Genomic DNA, 16,746 nt, shown 5'->3' on the forward strand with positions numbered 1-16,746 from the left:
TGGGAAGGAGAGTCAGGACGCACTCCCTTCCCCGCTCTGGGGCAGCCCACTCCTCTCCTCTCAGCCACCCATCGAAGAGTGCTGCATCTGGCTCCCCTCCTGCCAGCGTGCCTGGTTGCGGTTGCCTGACGGGCGCGATCGGGGGCGGGGCGCCCCTCTCTGACCTTGTCGCGGCCTGTGCACCTCCCTGCGGAGTCTGCGAGCGGAGCAGGGAAGCGCGCTGTGCGATCCTGGCCCCGAGCAAGGATGGCACAGCTGGCAGGCCACCTGATCTGCTTGCTGGCCCTCCTGTGGTGAAGCCCCCCCCCCCAGACGGGGGCTGTTAAGGGGCACCGGGCGCTTAGAGGCAGGCTTCGCGGGAGGCCACCTGGGCTGCGATCTGGGCACCTCCTACGTGCTGTGCCGGGTGCGCGTCGAACCACGCGATGTAAACAAGCTGGACCGAAGTGCCCCCCCCCTTAAAAAAGGTCGAAAACTCTGGGAAACAGGGGTTGGGCGCTGGCAGAGAGATATTTGTGTCAGGTTTGCAGACACCTCTGGCACGAGTCAGACCATTGGGTCCATCTAGCTCAGTATTGTCTACACTGGCTGGCAGCAGTTTTCCAGGACTGAAGGCAGGGAGTCTCTCCGAATCTAACGCAGAGATGCTGCCCGCAGGGTATTAAACCTGGGAGTTCTGCATGCACACAGCCATGGGTAGCCTTTACCCTCCACCCTTTAGAAAGGGATACAGGAGCCTCTCTGGCCCCATGAATGCAGAGGACACCTGACTCCACTGCTTGGCGTTGTACAGTGGTGCCCTGCAAGACGAATGCCTCGCAAGACGGAAAACCCGCTAGACGAAAGGGTTTTCCATTTTGGAGGTGCTTCGCAAAACGAATTTCCTATGGGCTTGCTTCGCAAGACGAAAATGTCTTGCGAGTTCCTGCAGGGTTTTTTTCCTCCCCCCCCCCTTTTCCCCAAGCCGCTAAGCGTTTATCAGCTGATCCGCTAAGCCGCTAAGCCGCTTAACAGCTGATCTGCTAAGCTGCTTAACAGCTGATCCGCTAATCAGCTGATCCGCTAAGCCCGCTAAGCCGCTAATGGGCTTGCTTCGCAAGACGAAAAAACTGCAAGATGAAGAGACTCGCGGAACGGATTATTTTCGTCTTGCGAGGCACCACTGTACAAGAGAGACAATGGGACATGGATGGGGCCCAAGTACCTCTCCCCCAGGGGTCAATGCATACAGAAGGATGCCAGTGATGGGGATTGCAAGTGAAGGGAAGCGTGTTGCTGCTGCTGCTGCTGGTGGTGATTTGGCATTTTGGGTCTTGCTTACGGGCTTCTTCCCTTCGGGGCCTCTGGTGGGCCAGTGTGGAGGACAGGGTGCTGGACCAGATGGGCTGCTCTTACACTTCTCGATTCCACTTTTTAGAGCTCTGCTCTGCGCACGGGGCAAGTCCTTAAGAGGAAAATGTCTGCGACAGCGCAAGTTCAAAGGACTTTATTCGAAATCCAAAATAGTCAAAAAGACACCCACAGGGATGAAACACGTTTTTAAGCAGGATCATTGTACATAGCAGGACACATTTAAAAATAAGGCCACTCCGTACAAAACCAGAGGCTGTCCAAAAACAAAGTCTTAGGAGGAAGAGGAGGATCTCAAGAAGGGAACTGGAGCTCGGGCACTAAACCACTTCCAAACTGGGAGAAAAATATTCAGCAGAAGGAAAATCGCTATGCAAACAGTGCATTTGTCGATAAAAGAGCAAGATGCACTTCAAAACAAAGCACAAGTTTTTGTTTTTGTTTTTTAAAGGCAGGCAGCTGTTTGCACTGCAATCCTTCCTAGGCAGAAATGCCCTGACTGTGGGACTGTGCTAAAATTGTTGAGAGTCTCTGGGATCCTGAAAGCACAGACCCTTTTCTGCTTGGAGATCTGCCCTATTGCCTCCCGTTGATCAGCTGTGACGGACTAGAAGGGAAGAAAGAATGTCTGGCACAGAGAAAACCGGCAGGATTATTTTCCTGTTAAAAAGGCTTGCAGAGAATTCCAGCTGGGGTCTCTCTCCCCAGAAAAACAAAAAACACGTACGTGGCACACTGGAAAACAACTTACAAGCAGCCAGTCCACAGTTGCACCACACTTAATTGAAGACAACTTTTGGTCAATGGCGGTGGTGGTGGGGGAGGTCATAGGTCAGCGTTAATTCTTGGGAGGGGATGTTGGCGGAGGGATGGAGAGGAGTTAAAAGTTGCTGGAGCCTTTTCGTCCTGGATTCTGGCCACTCTCTTCTCTGTGGCAACTTCCCAAGTAAATCAACAAACACTTTTGCCCCAAAGGTATCAGTCCAAGTCTCCCAATTGTGTGTAAAGCACAATTCGTCTCACCCCACCAACCCCAGCATTTGGAAGCTCATTTGAGGTCAACTGCTTGTTAAGTCCAGCTCCTCCTCCTCCTCAGTGGCACGACAACCCAGCCCCACTGTTGCCAGGATAGGGTGTTGTTCAGTAGGGGGTGAGCAGCTGGTCTGGAGGGCTCCGATGTCAGCCTGCGGGGAGAAACAGAGTCCTCAGGGCCAAGAGGTCTGCAGCTCCAGCAATGCCCCCCACCCCACAACAACTGCCCGCCACCCCCATTTTCCTGGGCTCAACCACACTGTTTCTTCATGCCCCAACCCTACAATCCAGGAACTTTATTATTTTAGTTACTCACTGAATTTATCTCCCACCTTTTTCTCCAATTTCCACACTGTTTCTTCATGCTCCGACCCCATAACTTTATTATTTTAGTTACTCACTGAATTTATCTCCCACCTTTTTCTCCAAAGTGGTGTGCATAGTTCTCTCCCTCAATCAATGCCCACAACGACCCTCGAGGTAGGTTAGGCTGAGAGAGGCAGTGACCGGCCCAAGGTCACACCCAGAGTGTATCATCCTGGCCCAGTGGGGATTCGAACCCTGGTTCCCCCAGACCCTGGTGCAACACTAACGACTACATCACCACCACCAGGGCTTACAGAGTGCCCTTCTTCACACCCAGTGAGAAATGAGGAGAACATACCCCCGCCTCTGCTCAGATAAATCTCGTGACCTGCAGGAGCAACAAGGCATGGCTTTAGAAGCAGCCCGGCCAGCGAACTGACTCAGCTTCTGCAGCCAGTCAGGAACAGCTGATAGATCCAGAGCCCTTTTGCTTCAGGTAGCGCCAGAATTGAGTCAGGGGCCTCCCTCACATTGCTGCACCTTCTATATAGGGCTCATTCTCTCCTCTGCCTCCCTAGGATTCACTCAGACCTCTTCGTATACAGACTCCCTGGCACTGCTGAGCACCCATCACTATGGCCCAAGTACTCCAAGCAGCAGGCCGGATGAAGCCACCCTTTTAAAATTACCCACAATGCCCCTGAACCTAGCATTGGCCTGGGGAATTGTGGGAAGTGAAACAGGTGGCTGCAGACAGAACTGCTTGCCAGCCTGGGCCCAGTGACGGAGTAAGGAAGCCCCCGTTCTCTTGCTGCCTTAGGCCAGTGCCTTCCAGATCATGCTGGACCCTTAAAATGTGCAGCAGCCAGCAGAGCCAGTGGCCAGGGATGCTGGGAGTTGTAGTCCAGAAAAATCTGGAAGGCCACAGGTCTCCCCAATCCCTGCCTTAGACCACAGAATCACAAGAGTTGGAAGGGGCCATGCAATGCAGGAATATTTTGCCCAGTGTGGGTCTTGAACTCATGGCCCTGAGATTAAGAGTCTCGTGCTCTACCAACTGAGCTATCCTTCCTTCCACTGGCCAATCTAGCTCAATACTGCCTACACTGATGGGCAGCAGTGGCACGCCAGGCTCCTCGCCACGATGGCTGTGCTCTGCCTTTGCAGTTGGAGGCATCAATGCTTCTGAATGCCGGTTGCTGGAAACCACAGGAGGGGAGAAAGTGCTAATGTGCTCCAATCGAATGCTCCTGTGCTTCCCACAGGCAACTGTTCAACCACGATGCCGGGCTGCTAAGTGGCTCATTGGTCTGACCCAGCAAGCTCTTCTTATGGTTGGGGACATTCCCAGCCCTACCTGGAGATGCTGCCAGCAGGGACCATCTGCTCTGCCACTGAACTACATCCCTTCTCCAAGGAGACACCCCTGCAGGAGATGCCCCTCTGGCCTTTAAGCCCAGAACACCCCATTAGAGCCAAACCAGGCCCTCCCCAGAGCTCACCTCTTCGTGGAGAGAAGGGTCCTCTGCTCTGAGGTCACCACCTGCCTCCTCTTGCAGCGGTAGAGACGGGGCTGGGACCTCCTGGTCTCCTTCTCCTCCATCCTCTTTCAGGCGCTTTGCTTTCTGGTCACAGGAAAGGGGCTCAGCCCGCCGCTGATGGGCACCTTGCTTGCCCTTCAGGACCTCCTCAAGGCCTGCTGCCAAGACCATCTTCTGCTGGGCACACCTGGTCAAATCGGCCGCCAGCTCAGTTGCCTCCTGGGACATGGCTTCTATCTTTACCCTCAACTGAGCTATGTTGGTCCTGACCGTCTCCAGTATACCATTCTCCTTCTCATCGTCGTCATCGTCATCCTCCTCCTCCTCCTCGTCATCCTCCTCCTCGTCCAACGTGTCATCCTGGCTCTTCAGCTGGGCTTCCAGCTCCGCCAGCCTCTCCTCCTCGGCCTCCATGTCACGGCGGGTCTCCTCACACCCCACACAAACATCTGTCACCTAGGATGTCAAAGGAGTACTCAGAAAATATGTTTAAACAGGGCTCACAGCTGCTACAGCTCCCATTAACATCTCTCACCACTGGCCACCCATGCTGACTCTTGGGACTGGTGGGAGTTGGGGGCCAACAAGATATGGGGGGCCATAGTTGAAGCAGACCGTCACTTGTTTGCTGCCCCTGCTGCCCTCCCCACAACCTGGCCTTCTTTGAGCACACATAGGGGGAGTCTGTGTCCCCCTCGCCAGCTATAGCTGGGCTGCAGTCTCAACCTTCCCTGCCCATGAGCCATGTTGCTCCAACAGGAACAGTGGTGGCCCTGAAGTGTGAATGGGGGCCCCTTTGCAACCAGCAACGACATCTGGATAACCATTGTTATCTTCTCCAATGGGATTCCATGACAGATCACATTAAAAACAAACAAACCACATTTCATATTTTCCTTAAAATGGCTGTACAGTGGTACCTCGGGTTACATACACTTCAGGTTACAGACTCCGCTAACCCAGAAATAGTGCTTCAGGTTAAGAACTTTGCTTCAGGATGAGATCAGAAATTTCGCGGTGGCAGCGGGAGGCCCCATTAGCTAAAGTGGTGCTTCAGGTTAAGAATAGACCTCTGGAACAAATTAAGTACTTAACCCGAGGTACCACTGTACTGGATTATCTCAAGTCGCTGGTATGAATGAAAATTTCCTCTGCCTTATCGTTTTCGAGTTACTGCAATGCTCCACTTTTACCATGCCAGTGCTACTCAAAATATATACAAAATATATACAAAAACAAAATATATACAACAAAAACATAATCAGAGCCCTACTCTCACGGTTTGCCTAGCTCAGTGTTGCCCACACTGCCTGGCAGCAGCGGCTCCCCAGGGTGCAGGCAGGAGACACTCTCAGCCTTACCTGGAGACATTGCTGCGGATTGAACCTGGGTCCTTCTGCAAGCCAAGCAAGGGCTCTGACACAGTGGTGGCCCTCTGTTAAGCTGCTCAATACAGAGGCAGACCCTTGGTCCTGCAAGCTCAGCATGGTTGACACTGACCGGCAGCAGCTCTCTCCAGGAATTCAGGTAGGGAAGTCTTTTCCCAGCCCTCCCTGGAGATGCTACCAGTGGGGACTGAACCTGGGCCTTCTGCATGCAGAGCAGGTGCTCTAGTGCTGAGCTGCAGCGCTTCCTCCACATAGCACAATGAGGGTCACAATCATCACCAGCCTGTGCCTGCCTACCACCCGTCCTCCCTGCCTAACTCTCCAGAGCTGCCTCCCTTTTGTTTCAACTCAAAAAGCTGAACTTGCACCACAAGGTGGCTCAGGAGGGTCCCCCATTAGATGCCCATTCCCCCAGCAGCTCATGAAAGCCTAGATCCCATTTCTTGCCTGTTGTTGCCCCCCACCAGCCCCCCAAGGAGCGAAGCCTGCTCTCACCTTCATCTGAAGCTTGTCTAGAAGGGATAAGTGGTCCTGGATTTTTTTCTGGGGAACAAGACAGATATAGGCGTGAAGACTGGAATCGGCGCCCACAAAGGCCATCTCCCCAATATATCCAGCACCCCCCCTTGCAGTGAAGGGACAGACACTCAGGACCCCCATCCTCACACAGAGAGATCAGAAAAGGCTGCCTGGGTGGCTTAGGTAGTGGAAAGAGAACTTTTGTCAGGGGTAAGGATGTTGTTTTCCATCACTACCATCCCTGACCATTGGCCACACTGGGTGTTGAGGGAAGAAGAAGAAAGAGTTTGGATTTGATATCCCGCTTTATCACTACCTGAAGGAGTCTCAAAGTGGCTAACATTCTCCTTTCCCTTCCTCCCCCACAACAAACACTCTGTGAGGTGAGTGGGGCTGAGAGACGTCAGAGAAGTGTGACTGGCCCAAGGTCACCCAGCAGCTGCATGTGGAGGAGCGGGGAATCAAACCCAGTTCACCAGATTACGAGTCCACCGCTCTTAACCACTACACCACACTGGAGGTGCACCTAGGCTCTCTTGTGCCCTTGGCAAGGAGTTGTGCCCGGCCTCCCAGAGCAGCCGAGGAGCAGTCCAGGGAGTGTGCAGACAGGCGCCTAGCCAGAGTGGAGAGGTGTGATTTCTGCACACACACACCCGGTCTATGCCATTGGCAGGGTCCAACCCTACGCCTGCCATCTTTCAAAGAAGGTTTTTTTAAAACTATTTTTGGTAAATTTGCAAACAAGGGTTGCCATATGCGCAGGTTTTCCCGGACATTTTTTGTCGATTGTCGGGAATTCCGCCCGGATGCTATTTTTGGCGGATATCCTGGACTTATGAAGCAGCCTGAAAAGTCTCTGCTCCTGGCAGATTCTCTTAGTCAACAACCCTGTTCAAATCATGCCTCCTACCCAGCCGTTCCAAGCGCCCCTTTAAGGATCCAGCTCTAAGAGCTACAGGATCACCAGGGTGACAGAAGAAATCAGTGGAGTCCAAGCTCACAATCCCCCCCCCCCCCATGTACCAAAGCTGGTGGTCCTGTCTCCAGGTGAGACACTCCTTCATTTCAGCAGTTAGACAAGGTGTGCTCCTGGAGCATTTGAAGAAGAAGAAATAAACTCAGCAGCAGCAGCATGCTGCCTTTCTGGGACCCATGTCTGCCTATGCTGGGCCACGAAGTGGGGAATCCCAGTTTATATATCTGGGGAAAATAAGGGGCCTCCAGGACAGAGCTGGAAGCCACCATTTTGCAATCCCAGAGGAAAACCCCACTGCAACTTCCCTAAGCCAAGTTGCTCCCTGAAATAAATAAAGGTCTTGTGTATATAATAAAGGTTCATTTATGTACAGTGGTGCCCCGCAAGACGAATGCCTCGCAAGACGAAAAACTCGCTAGACGAAAGGGTTTTCCTTTTTTGAGTCGCTCCGCAAGACGAATTTCCCTACGAAACGTCTTGCGAGTTCTTGCGGGTTTGTTTCCTTTTTCTTAAAGCCGCTAAGCCGTTAATAGCCGCTAAGCCGCTAATAGCCATGCTTCGCAAGATGAAAAAACCGCAAGACAAAGAGACTCGCAGAACGGATTAATTTCTTCTTGCGAGGCAGCACTGTACCAAGCAAACACATACATAGATATATAGGCCACATGTCTGAAGCTGCACAGGAGAGCAGCCATGGAGCCATTTTGACTCCCAGGCTGACCAGGTGTTTTCTCTGCAAGGTCAAATGGAGGAGCCTCCCCGGTGTCTTTTCCTTCACAAATCCTGTCTTAAGGGTAGGTCTGTGTATGAAGAGGGTGAGCCTGTGATCTGGCTCAGGAACTAAGTATTTATCATTACAAAAGACTGGCCAGGCTCCCCAGGGTATCCAATCAAGTAAGCATTAACAGGTAACTTGCCAGGCAGGAGGTAAACAACCCACTCAGACTTCTGCCTTAGCCCGCCCTTTCTGTGATGTAGTTATGATGTTTCTGGGGGTGGTCTTTGACTTCAAGGTGGGCAATTCAAAATGTCTATATAAGGGCAGGCACACCTTGGTTCTGGGTCCTCCTCCTTCTCCTACAAAGGACTCTATGAGGGCTTTTGTGTCCCCCATAAGGGAATAAGGGCAGATTATTGTTTATTACATCCCCATTCACCTTTTCTCCCAGGAAAGACATTGCAGAGAAAGAATGAACACAACAGGATACAAAGGCTTCAAAGAAATAAGGAAGGAGGGAGGTGTTGCACCCCCCCCCCCGCCATCCAAAGAGCCATCCATCCACAGCAAGAAGGTGGGAGGAAAACTCACCAAGTTCTTCTCAAGGAGGTCAACTGACTGCATGCTGTCTGCACACCTAGAAAGGGAAATCCAGTCAGTGTCCTGAAGAAAAACAACAAATTTTCAACCCTGAAGAAGGGACTGAGAAGATGAGGCAGGGGCTCCCCTCACAGAGGAAAGGACACTTTTACCAATGCAGAAAGTTTTTAGTTGCAAGCAAAAGGGGGAATGAAATGAACCAGCCACACAAGCTGGGGAGGGGGGAGTGTTGTGAAGAAGTCCGAGATTCCAAATTCATCTCTTTTTCACGTAAGCAGCCCCCCTCCCCATACCTTTTTATTCTGTAATTTATCTCTTCTCTGGAAGCCACAAATATACCTTTGCTTATAGATTTCATTCTTGCTGCTGGAATAATTTGTGCTGCATTAGGTGTTTCTGTGCTGCGTTTTCCACAGACATTCCTTCTCTCTTATCACATGGTACCCAATCATTTTTATGGCACTAAAACTGTTTTGGTTTTGGCTTGTGGACAACTTCGAATATGGGTTATTTTCCTTTTCTCATTCTATACTTTTGGCCAAAAAGAAAACAGTGAGGGTCAGCCTTTTCTATTATATATTACATTTAAATCATTATTTTAGGATAGACTTGTATTTTATTCAGATTTTCCAGTATTCTCTATCCTGCATGCCAAATTGCTCTCCACTACTTTCCATCTGAAATTGATTCTATTTCCTAGAATTCCACTCTGAATTTGGAGCTCTGTCTCTTTCTTAAACTAAAATGCTATATGGTCAGGACACTTGGAAATGTTATAAATGTTAGCCAGAGAGTTGGTAGAATTTAGGTGGGCTAATGTAGTTTAAATTGTAGTTCATTTTAATCCTGCACATTGTAATCCTTACATATTGTTACAAGTTTTGGGTGCCAGTGTTTGTGGGTTCAAGGCATCCATAATTTATAGAGTAAATGTGAGGTATTAATAAATGCTTGGAGTCAACCTGGGGGCCAGATGCAGATATAGCAGTGATGAATCGGTTTCTTGACCAGGAATCACCTGGGGAGAAGAACCATCATATAGTACAAAAGGAGGTGGTACTGCCTGACATCAGATGAGTGCAAGCTCCTCCTCCCATGTAGTACGGTGAGCAGGCAAAGGCTAGGTTTAGAATTTCAGGCTTGGATGGCAAGGGAAATTGTGGCATTTTGCAAGAGGTTTGAAAAGCAAGGAAGGAGGAGGGCCAGTAGAACTCTCGGTGGGCTAGCTGGAGCAGGCTGTAACAAAGGGACAGGCAGCATGGCTGGTTCCTCTGCTTGTAGACCTAAGCCTGCTGCTCCTAACAATAATAGAATCATAGAATTGTAGAGTTGGAAGGGACCGTGAGGGTCATCTACTCCAACCTGCAATGCAGCAATCTTTTTTTCCAACGTGGGGTGTGAACCTACGATCTTAAGAGTCTCATGCTCTACTGACTGAGCTAAATGATTCAGAAGACCAAATAATCTTCTGCAGATATGAATGCTCTGAACCCTCTCTCCCCGTAGACTCAGGTTGTGTATATATATATGTGTGTGTGTGAGAGAGTGAAAATAAACCATATATCATAAAGACACTACAGTTTCTGCTGTGCCTAACTTCCAAAGGAAACACAGACCCTGGGTAAACGCCAAGATGATTGGAATCTCACGCAGCTCAGAGATTGGGGTGGTGTGTACCAATATAATCACCACTTAACAGAGTCTTTCTTATTTAATTACATTTCCATCACATTTCCCTTGTGCATTTTACAGAAGTACATTTACATTTTCCTTCTCTGAGATTTGTTTGTGCCTATACTGTGTTTTTAATTATTTTTAATTATATATATATATATATATATATATATATATATATATATATATATATATATATAAAATAAATGTTCTTAACTGCATATATAAACCACATGTCTGAAACCCCACAGAAAAAGTCCTGAAACCATTTTGTCCCTCCCAAATTGACCTCAAATATTTCTCTGCAAGGTCCAAGGAAAATGGAAAAGCCTCCAAATGTCTTTTCCTTCACAAACCCTGTCTTAAGGGTATGTCTGTGTATGAATAGGGTGAGCCTGTGACCTGGCTCAGGAACTAAGTATTTGTCATTACAAAAGACTGGCCAGGCTCCCCAGGGTATCCAATCAAGTGACCATTAACAGGTAACTAGTTGCAACAGTTTCAATAAAGATCAGGCTTACGAGCTGCTTTGCTTCTCAATATTCTCCTGATGGAGAACCTACAAAGGACTCTATAAGGGAATAAGGGCAGATTTTTGTTTATTATATATTCTTTCTGGATCATGCTTCCATCGTTCACAAACAAATGCTTCTAACCACCTTGTTTAATATAAAGCTCTACAAAACTGATTCCCGCCTCTGGTCACACCCAACTCCACTGGAACAAACTGCAAACCACCCTTTCACACCCACTCTAATCTCTTCACTTGCCAGTAACTCCCCATCCTCCCTCCCCAGAGAGGTTTACCCAGTGCAGGGTTTCTGCAGCCTTTACTTCAAGCTTCCTCAGGTGTTGAAAAAAAATCATGCTGTTTCCAAAGCCAGAATTTTTATATGGCTAAACAGCTGGGGTTTTGTGTGTGTTTTTACAGTTGCCGCTTTAATTTATACCGTCCATGGGTGCAATAAAGGTAAAGGGACCCCTGCCCATTAGGTCCAGTCGTGGCCGACTCTGGGGTTGCGACGCTCATCTCGCTTTATTGGCAGAGGGAGCTGGCATACAGCTTCCAGGTCATGTGGCCAGCAGGACTAAGCCACTTCTGGCGAACCAGAGCAATGCACGGAAACACTGTTTACCTTCCTGCTGGAGTGGTACCTATTTATCTACTTGCCCTTTGATGTGCTTTCGAACTGCTAGGTTGGCAGGAGCAGGGACCGAGCAACGGAGCTCACCCCATTGCGGGGATTTGAACCGCAGACCTTTTGATTGGCAGGTCCTAGGCTCTGTGGTTTAACCCACAGCGCCACCCACATCCCTTATGGGTGCAATAAACACACACAATTATTTATGCCAGAAGCCATTCTGGGAACTTGCCCGTTGAAAGGCTGCCCCTGGGTATCTATTATTATTTTTTGCATAAATCTACAGGCTGGAGGCAGCCTACTTTGCACCGCACACAAAGTGAAACTAATAACCGCACGGGCTGCGGTTGCAGGACAATTTCATTTTAATTAATCAGTTTATTTATGGAAGTACTTATTAAAGTATTTATACACTCCCCCCCCCCCCGCCCGCGCGCATAAAACACCAGGGCGGAGCAAAGCAAAAACCACACATATGAGATTTCGGAAAGATTTGCGGGTTTTTCCCACGCCCGCAGAACGCAGCTAGCCAATCAGAGCTCGACCCCCCCCCCAAAGCCCCGGATGTTCTCCTGCCAGGGCGGTGGCGGCGTCAATTGCCCTCACAGCCAGTGACTTTGTCTCCGATTCTAATGGAAGCTAGGGATCCCAGGCGTCCCGCCCCCGAGACAGGAAACGCCCTTCTAGCAGTGCCACGCTCTATGGCGGTTAAGCCGCTTACCCGTCCGCCATCTGACTCCTGCTGTAACCGGCCTTTCGCTCCGCCTCTCCCGTCCTCTCTATTTGAATCATCCCTCCCGTTTCCCGGCACCCCCCGCGCGCCCTGAATTGGTGGCAGGTGGAGCGCGGAGGATGCCGGGAAGCGGCTTGTTCAAAAGGGAGCCCCGCCCGGAGGAGGACCAGCGAGAAGCTTCGGCTAGAGCGGCAAGATGGCCGGTGGTTACAGTACAGAGCGGCGCTTCCTGTTTCTTGTGTGACGTCTTCTTATTACCCTCTTTAGAGGGGTCAAAGCTAGCCAGCTGCTCCTTTTAGAGGACGAATCCAAGGGGCAGTTAGCCTGTTTGGTTTAAGACAATTTGTCGTCGTCCCCAACCCTTTCCCCAGAATTTCTGCCCTCCCTTCCCCACAGGTGGGCGGGGTTTGCTGCACCTGAGCTCACCTGGGCAGGTGCCTCACACCTGATTGAGCCAGCCTTTTTTTTGTATATAATTTTTATTAGTTTTTAACATGCTTGAGCCAGCCTTTTTTTTTTTTGTATATAATTTTTATTAGTTTTTTTTAACATATCATTTTCAACAATAATTAAACATACTTATACATCTTATTCAAATTTTTGACTTCCATCAATCCTGTCTGAAAATTTTCCAATCTAATCTCTCAGTATGCATTTCTTATCATCCCTAGTACATTTCAATCTCATAACCAACATCACTATCTTTTTTTACTTTGTAACACTTCATATAGGGACGCGGGTGGCGCTGTGGGTAAAACCTCAGTGCCTAGGACTTGCCGATCGCATGGTCGGCGGTTCGAATCCCCGCGACGGGGTGCGCTCCCGTCGTTCGGTCCCAGCGCCTGCCAACCTAGCAGTTCGAAAGCACCCCCGGGTGCAAGTAGATAAATAGGGACCGCTTACCAGCGGGAAGGTAAACGGCGTTCCGTGTGCTGCGCTGGCTCGCCAGATGCAGCTTGTCATGCTGGCCACGTGACCCGGAAGTGTCTGCAGACAGCGCTGGCTCTTGGCCTATAGAGTGAGATGAGCGCACAACCCTAGAGTCTGGCAAGACTGGCCCGTACGGGCAGGGGTACCTTTACCTTTACCTTTAACACTTCATATATTTCTCCTTACAAAACTTCTTGTAATTCTACTAGCGTAATTTGTTGATTACAGTTGCTCTTCAAATAATTCATATACTTCTTCCAATCTTCTGTAAATCTCTGGTCCCACAGGTTTCGAATCCTTCCTGTCATTTTGTCAGTAGTCCATTAATTTCGTCTGGATAGTGTTCTCGAAGCTACCAGCATGAGTTTGACCAACTGCGGGAGACAGTGGAAGACAGAAGTGCCTGGCGTGCTCTGGTCCATGGGGTCACAAAGAGTCGGACACGACTAAACGACTAAACAACAACAAATTCTTTTGTCAGAATTTCTTCTTGTTTCCATTTCTGGGCTAACAACACTCTTGCCATGCTTGAGCCAGCCTTTGACCCACCCTTGCCTGGGAGGACAATGGCCGGCTGGCCGGGGCTGGGGCTAAGGCCAAAGAAAAGAGGCTGACCTCGTCCAAGCTTCTTTTGGTTTTCTTCCTTCCAGGATCACCCTCCCTCAAATTAATAATTTCTTGCCTCCTTATAATTTCATCCTAGGTCAGTGGTTTTCAAGTTAATGATACTGTTCCTTACAGGCTAATATTTTGCGTTCCATGTCAGCGGGCACTGCTGTGGTCGTAAGACAGGGTTTACCGCGTGTGTCCGCAAACAGAAAACAATGCAAAACATGAATATCAGGCTCTGTTTAATAAACCTTGGGTGGATATCCACATAGGCGCCGACGCCATGGGGCCTGAGGGGGCCCGAGCCCCCTCAAAAATTCGATTGGGGGGGCAGAGCCCCCCCAATAATTTGAGAAAATTATTAGTGCGCGAACCTTCGTGTAAAGTCTGGCGGGCCAGCGCTGTGGCCGCGGCGACATCAAAAGGACTGGAGAGTCCCGAGGAGATTGCACGGCGGGGGAGAGAGAGAGGGAGAGAGAGGCAGGAGGTGCACTCGCTCGCCGCGCGCACGCACACGCAAATACAAACACACCGAGGGAGAGGGGAAAGTGTTTTGCAGGAGGAGCTGCTGCCGCCGCCGCCGCTGCTGCCAGGACGCGCCAGAGGAGCCGCCGGGTGGGAGGGGGAATCCGAACGGAACAACAACAAGAGAGAGAGAGAGAGAGAGAGAGAGAAGCAGCAGCGTCTCTGAATGGGCTGGATATTCCTCATCAGGCGGCGCTGGCTCTGTGGCTCCCGGGGCCTGGGCGGCAGCAAGCAAAGCAAAGAAGCCGCCGACCGAACAGCAGCAGCAGCCGCCTGCCTGCCTGCAAGCCTGCCTTCTATACCAAGGTCCAGGTTCTTACCCGGTCTACCTGGAAGAAGGCAGGCAGGCAGGCAGGCAGGCAGGCATGGGACGTCCACGCACCCTGGCCTGCTGCCTTCCTGCCTGCCTGCGGCCGCCTGGCGCTTCTATACGAAGGTACAGGTTCCTACCCGGTCTACCTGGAGGGAGGCGGGCAGGCACGGGGGTCCTGCTCAAGCAAGGAACCGACGCCTACCCGGCCAACCCGCTGCCTTGAGGCAGGAGCAGCAGCTGCGCGGGGTCTCACGTTCTCTCAGAGGCTCGCGCTGCTTCTCGCGTTCTCCCTCCCCCAGGACCCCGGTATGGGCCCCCCCAATATTTTTTATAAGTCGGCGCCCCTGGATATCCATGAGTTCCAGTGTTTCAAGAGAGGGAGAAAAACTTTCCCATCTGGTCCATCATCCTATTCTCACAGTGGCCAACCAGATGCCCATGATGGGAAACTCTCAACCAGAATTCGAGCACAACAGCCCTCTCCCCTCCTGTGATTTGCTTTTATGCTTGCTTTTGTGGTTTTCAGAAGCATTGCTGGCTGTGGTGGCAGAGAATAGGCATCATGACTAGTGGCCTTTGATAGCCCTCTCCTCCCTGAATTTATCTAATCCTCTTAAAATGGCATCCAAAATGCCATCCGGTGAAACTAGCAAAAATCTACCACATTAATGATAACTTATGTTGGAAATGTAAAGAGAAAGAAGGTGCTTTTTTCATATGCAATGGACGTGTCCCAAGGTAAAAGACTTCTGGGAAAAGGTTTATAATGAATTTTTAAAAATGATGAAAAATACATTTATTAAGAAACCAGAAGCCTTTCTACTTGGAATAACAGGACCGGAATTGCCCAAGAAGGATGTTAGACTGTTTTTGTATGCCACTACAGCAGCAAGACTTTTATTAGCCAAAAATTGGAAATTGCAAGCAATACCAACAATAGAAGAATGGCAGATGAAGATGAATTTTTCGGAGCTGGCTGACCTTACTGCAAATATTCGCAACCAGAAAGAGGAGGAAACACAAGAAGACTGGAAGATATTTAAAGAATATTTAGTGAGATATTGTTATATAAGATAATTAAGAAATCCCTTGAAGTAACAGATTAGGCTAAGGGATAGAAAAAGATTAATAATAAAGATTAATATGGATTACAACTGGAAGTAAGGTTAAGAAGTTTGTAATGAAAGAAGATACTGATGCTATAAATTTGAAATTGGGAACTGCTAAATATGTAATATGATGAAATCCAGATTGGAGGGTGTCGAGGAAGTCTTTTAGCAATGTATATACATCAGGGAATAAGAAGAAAAAATTCTGTTATTTTGTGTGTTTTTATTGTTGTTAAGTTTTTATGTTGTGTCAAATGTTATGTTTTTCCTTTTGTGTTTTTGTCTATGTGTTATAAGAGAAAACTATTTTTTTTGGGGGGGGGGGGATAAATAAATAAATAAATTGCCATCCAAGTGGCCAGCCCTGCCCTCCTGTGGGAGTGAGTTCCATAGTCTTGACTATGCTCTGCCTAAAGAAGTACTTTCTTTTATCCGTACTGAATCTTCCAACACTCAAGTTTTGTTGGATTTCCACACGTTCTCGTGACTTGCCAGCAGAGGGAGATCTTGCACCAGCAAATCATCTCAGCCTGACTCTCAGGAATGCTGGAGCTTAGCACACGTTTTTCTCAAGGGATCCCTCTTCTCCGTGGTAATCTTCCAGGATGCAGCCCTGGCCTTCAGTTTCAGCAGGGATGGACGACCTCACTTCAGGGTTCCAGTGTGACCCTTGAGACTGTCCTCAAGCCACACCCCTCACCAGCTCTTGCAAGTCTGGAATGTCCCCTTGAACGCTCTGACCTTTTTGCCAGGCTGTAGAAAGTAGCCTCCTGTCCAAAGAGAAGATTTATTGCTCTGCCACTTTTGCCCACTTCTGGTATGCAGCCCCCTGGAAGGTTTCCCAGAAAGAAAGGTGGCCCTCTGGCTGAATAAGGCTCTCTCGCCCTGGATTCTCCCATCGCCTCTGCTCCCGGATCTGCTCTCTGTGTGTGCTCTTCATCAGGGGCAAGGCAGCCTAAACAGCAGCTGAGCTGCACCTCCTTGAGATAGCCAGAATCTGTGCAGGCCGTATAATTGCTTTGTAAGAATTGCATATAGAGCTTGTGTGTCATGCCTTCTTTAGACTGTCAACCTTGATGGGCAGGGACCACCTTAATGCTGACTTTTGCAAGCCTTTTTGGTTAGAAGGCGAGGCGTTGATAAATGCCTAAAACAAACAGTGCCGATCCCTCTTTTTCTTTTGCGCAACCTCTACTCTTTTGTGCAAGAGTGCTGGTGGCCCCCTGGAAACTTGCCTGTCCTGCTGGTGGGTGCTGGAGTCGCACTCTGTGGCAAGCCACC

At 49.6% G+C, this 16,746-nt stretch overlaps 1 protein-coding gene across 1 annotated transcript; it reads right to left on the bottom strand.

Moving 5' to 3' along the window:
• Positions 1–1,471: 1,471 nt before the first annotated feature.
• On the bottom strand, positions 1,472–12,125 carry LOC114602776 (uncharacterized). The gene is made up of 5 exons (XM_028741387.2): positions 11,968–12,125; positions 8,422–8,467; positions 6,113–6,160; positions 4,191–4,685; positions 1,472–2,534 (listed from the first exon to the last, which is right to left on the bottom strand). The coding sequence occupies exons 1-5, from the start codon at positions 12,036–12,038 to the stop codon at positions 2,409–2,411; spliced, it is 786 nt and encodes a 261-aa protein (XP_028597220.2). The 5' UTR covers positions 12,039–12,125; the 3' UTR covers positions 1,472–2,408.
• Positions 12,126–16,746: the final 4,621 nt, after the last annotated feature.

The sequence above is a fragment of the Podarcis muralis genome, chromosome 7 (genome assembly GCF_964188315.1).
Source record: "Podarcis muralis chromosome 7, rPodMur119.hap1.1, whole genome shotgun sequence".
Taxonomy (NCBI): domain Eukaryota; kingdom Metazoa; phylum Chordata; class Lepidosauria; order Squamata; family Lacertidae; genus Podarcis; species Podarcis muralis.

Excerpts from the sequence above, each read along its gene's own strand:
- LOC114602776 (XM_028741387.2), bottom strand. The coding sequence starts at position 12,038 with ATGATTCAAATAGAGAGGACGGGAGAGGCGGAGCGAAAGGCCGGTTAC. Across the intron at positions 6,161-8,421 it reads ACCTCCTTGAGAAGAACTTG|AAAAAAATCCAGGACCACTT; the intron begins GTGAGTTTTCCT and ends CTTGTTCCCCAG. Across the intron at positions 4,686-6,112 it reads TAGACAAGCTTCAGATGAAG|GTGACAGATGTTTGTGTGGG; the intron begins GTGAGAGCAGGC and ends TTGACATCCTAG.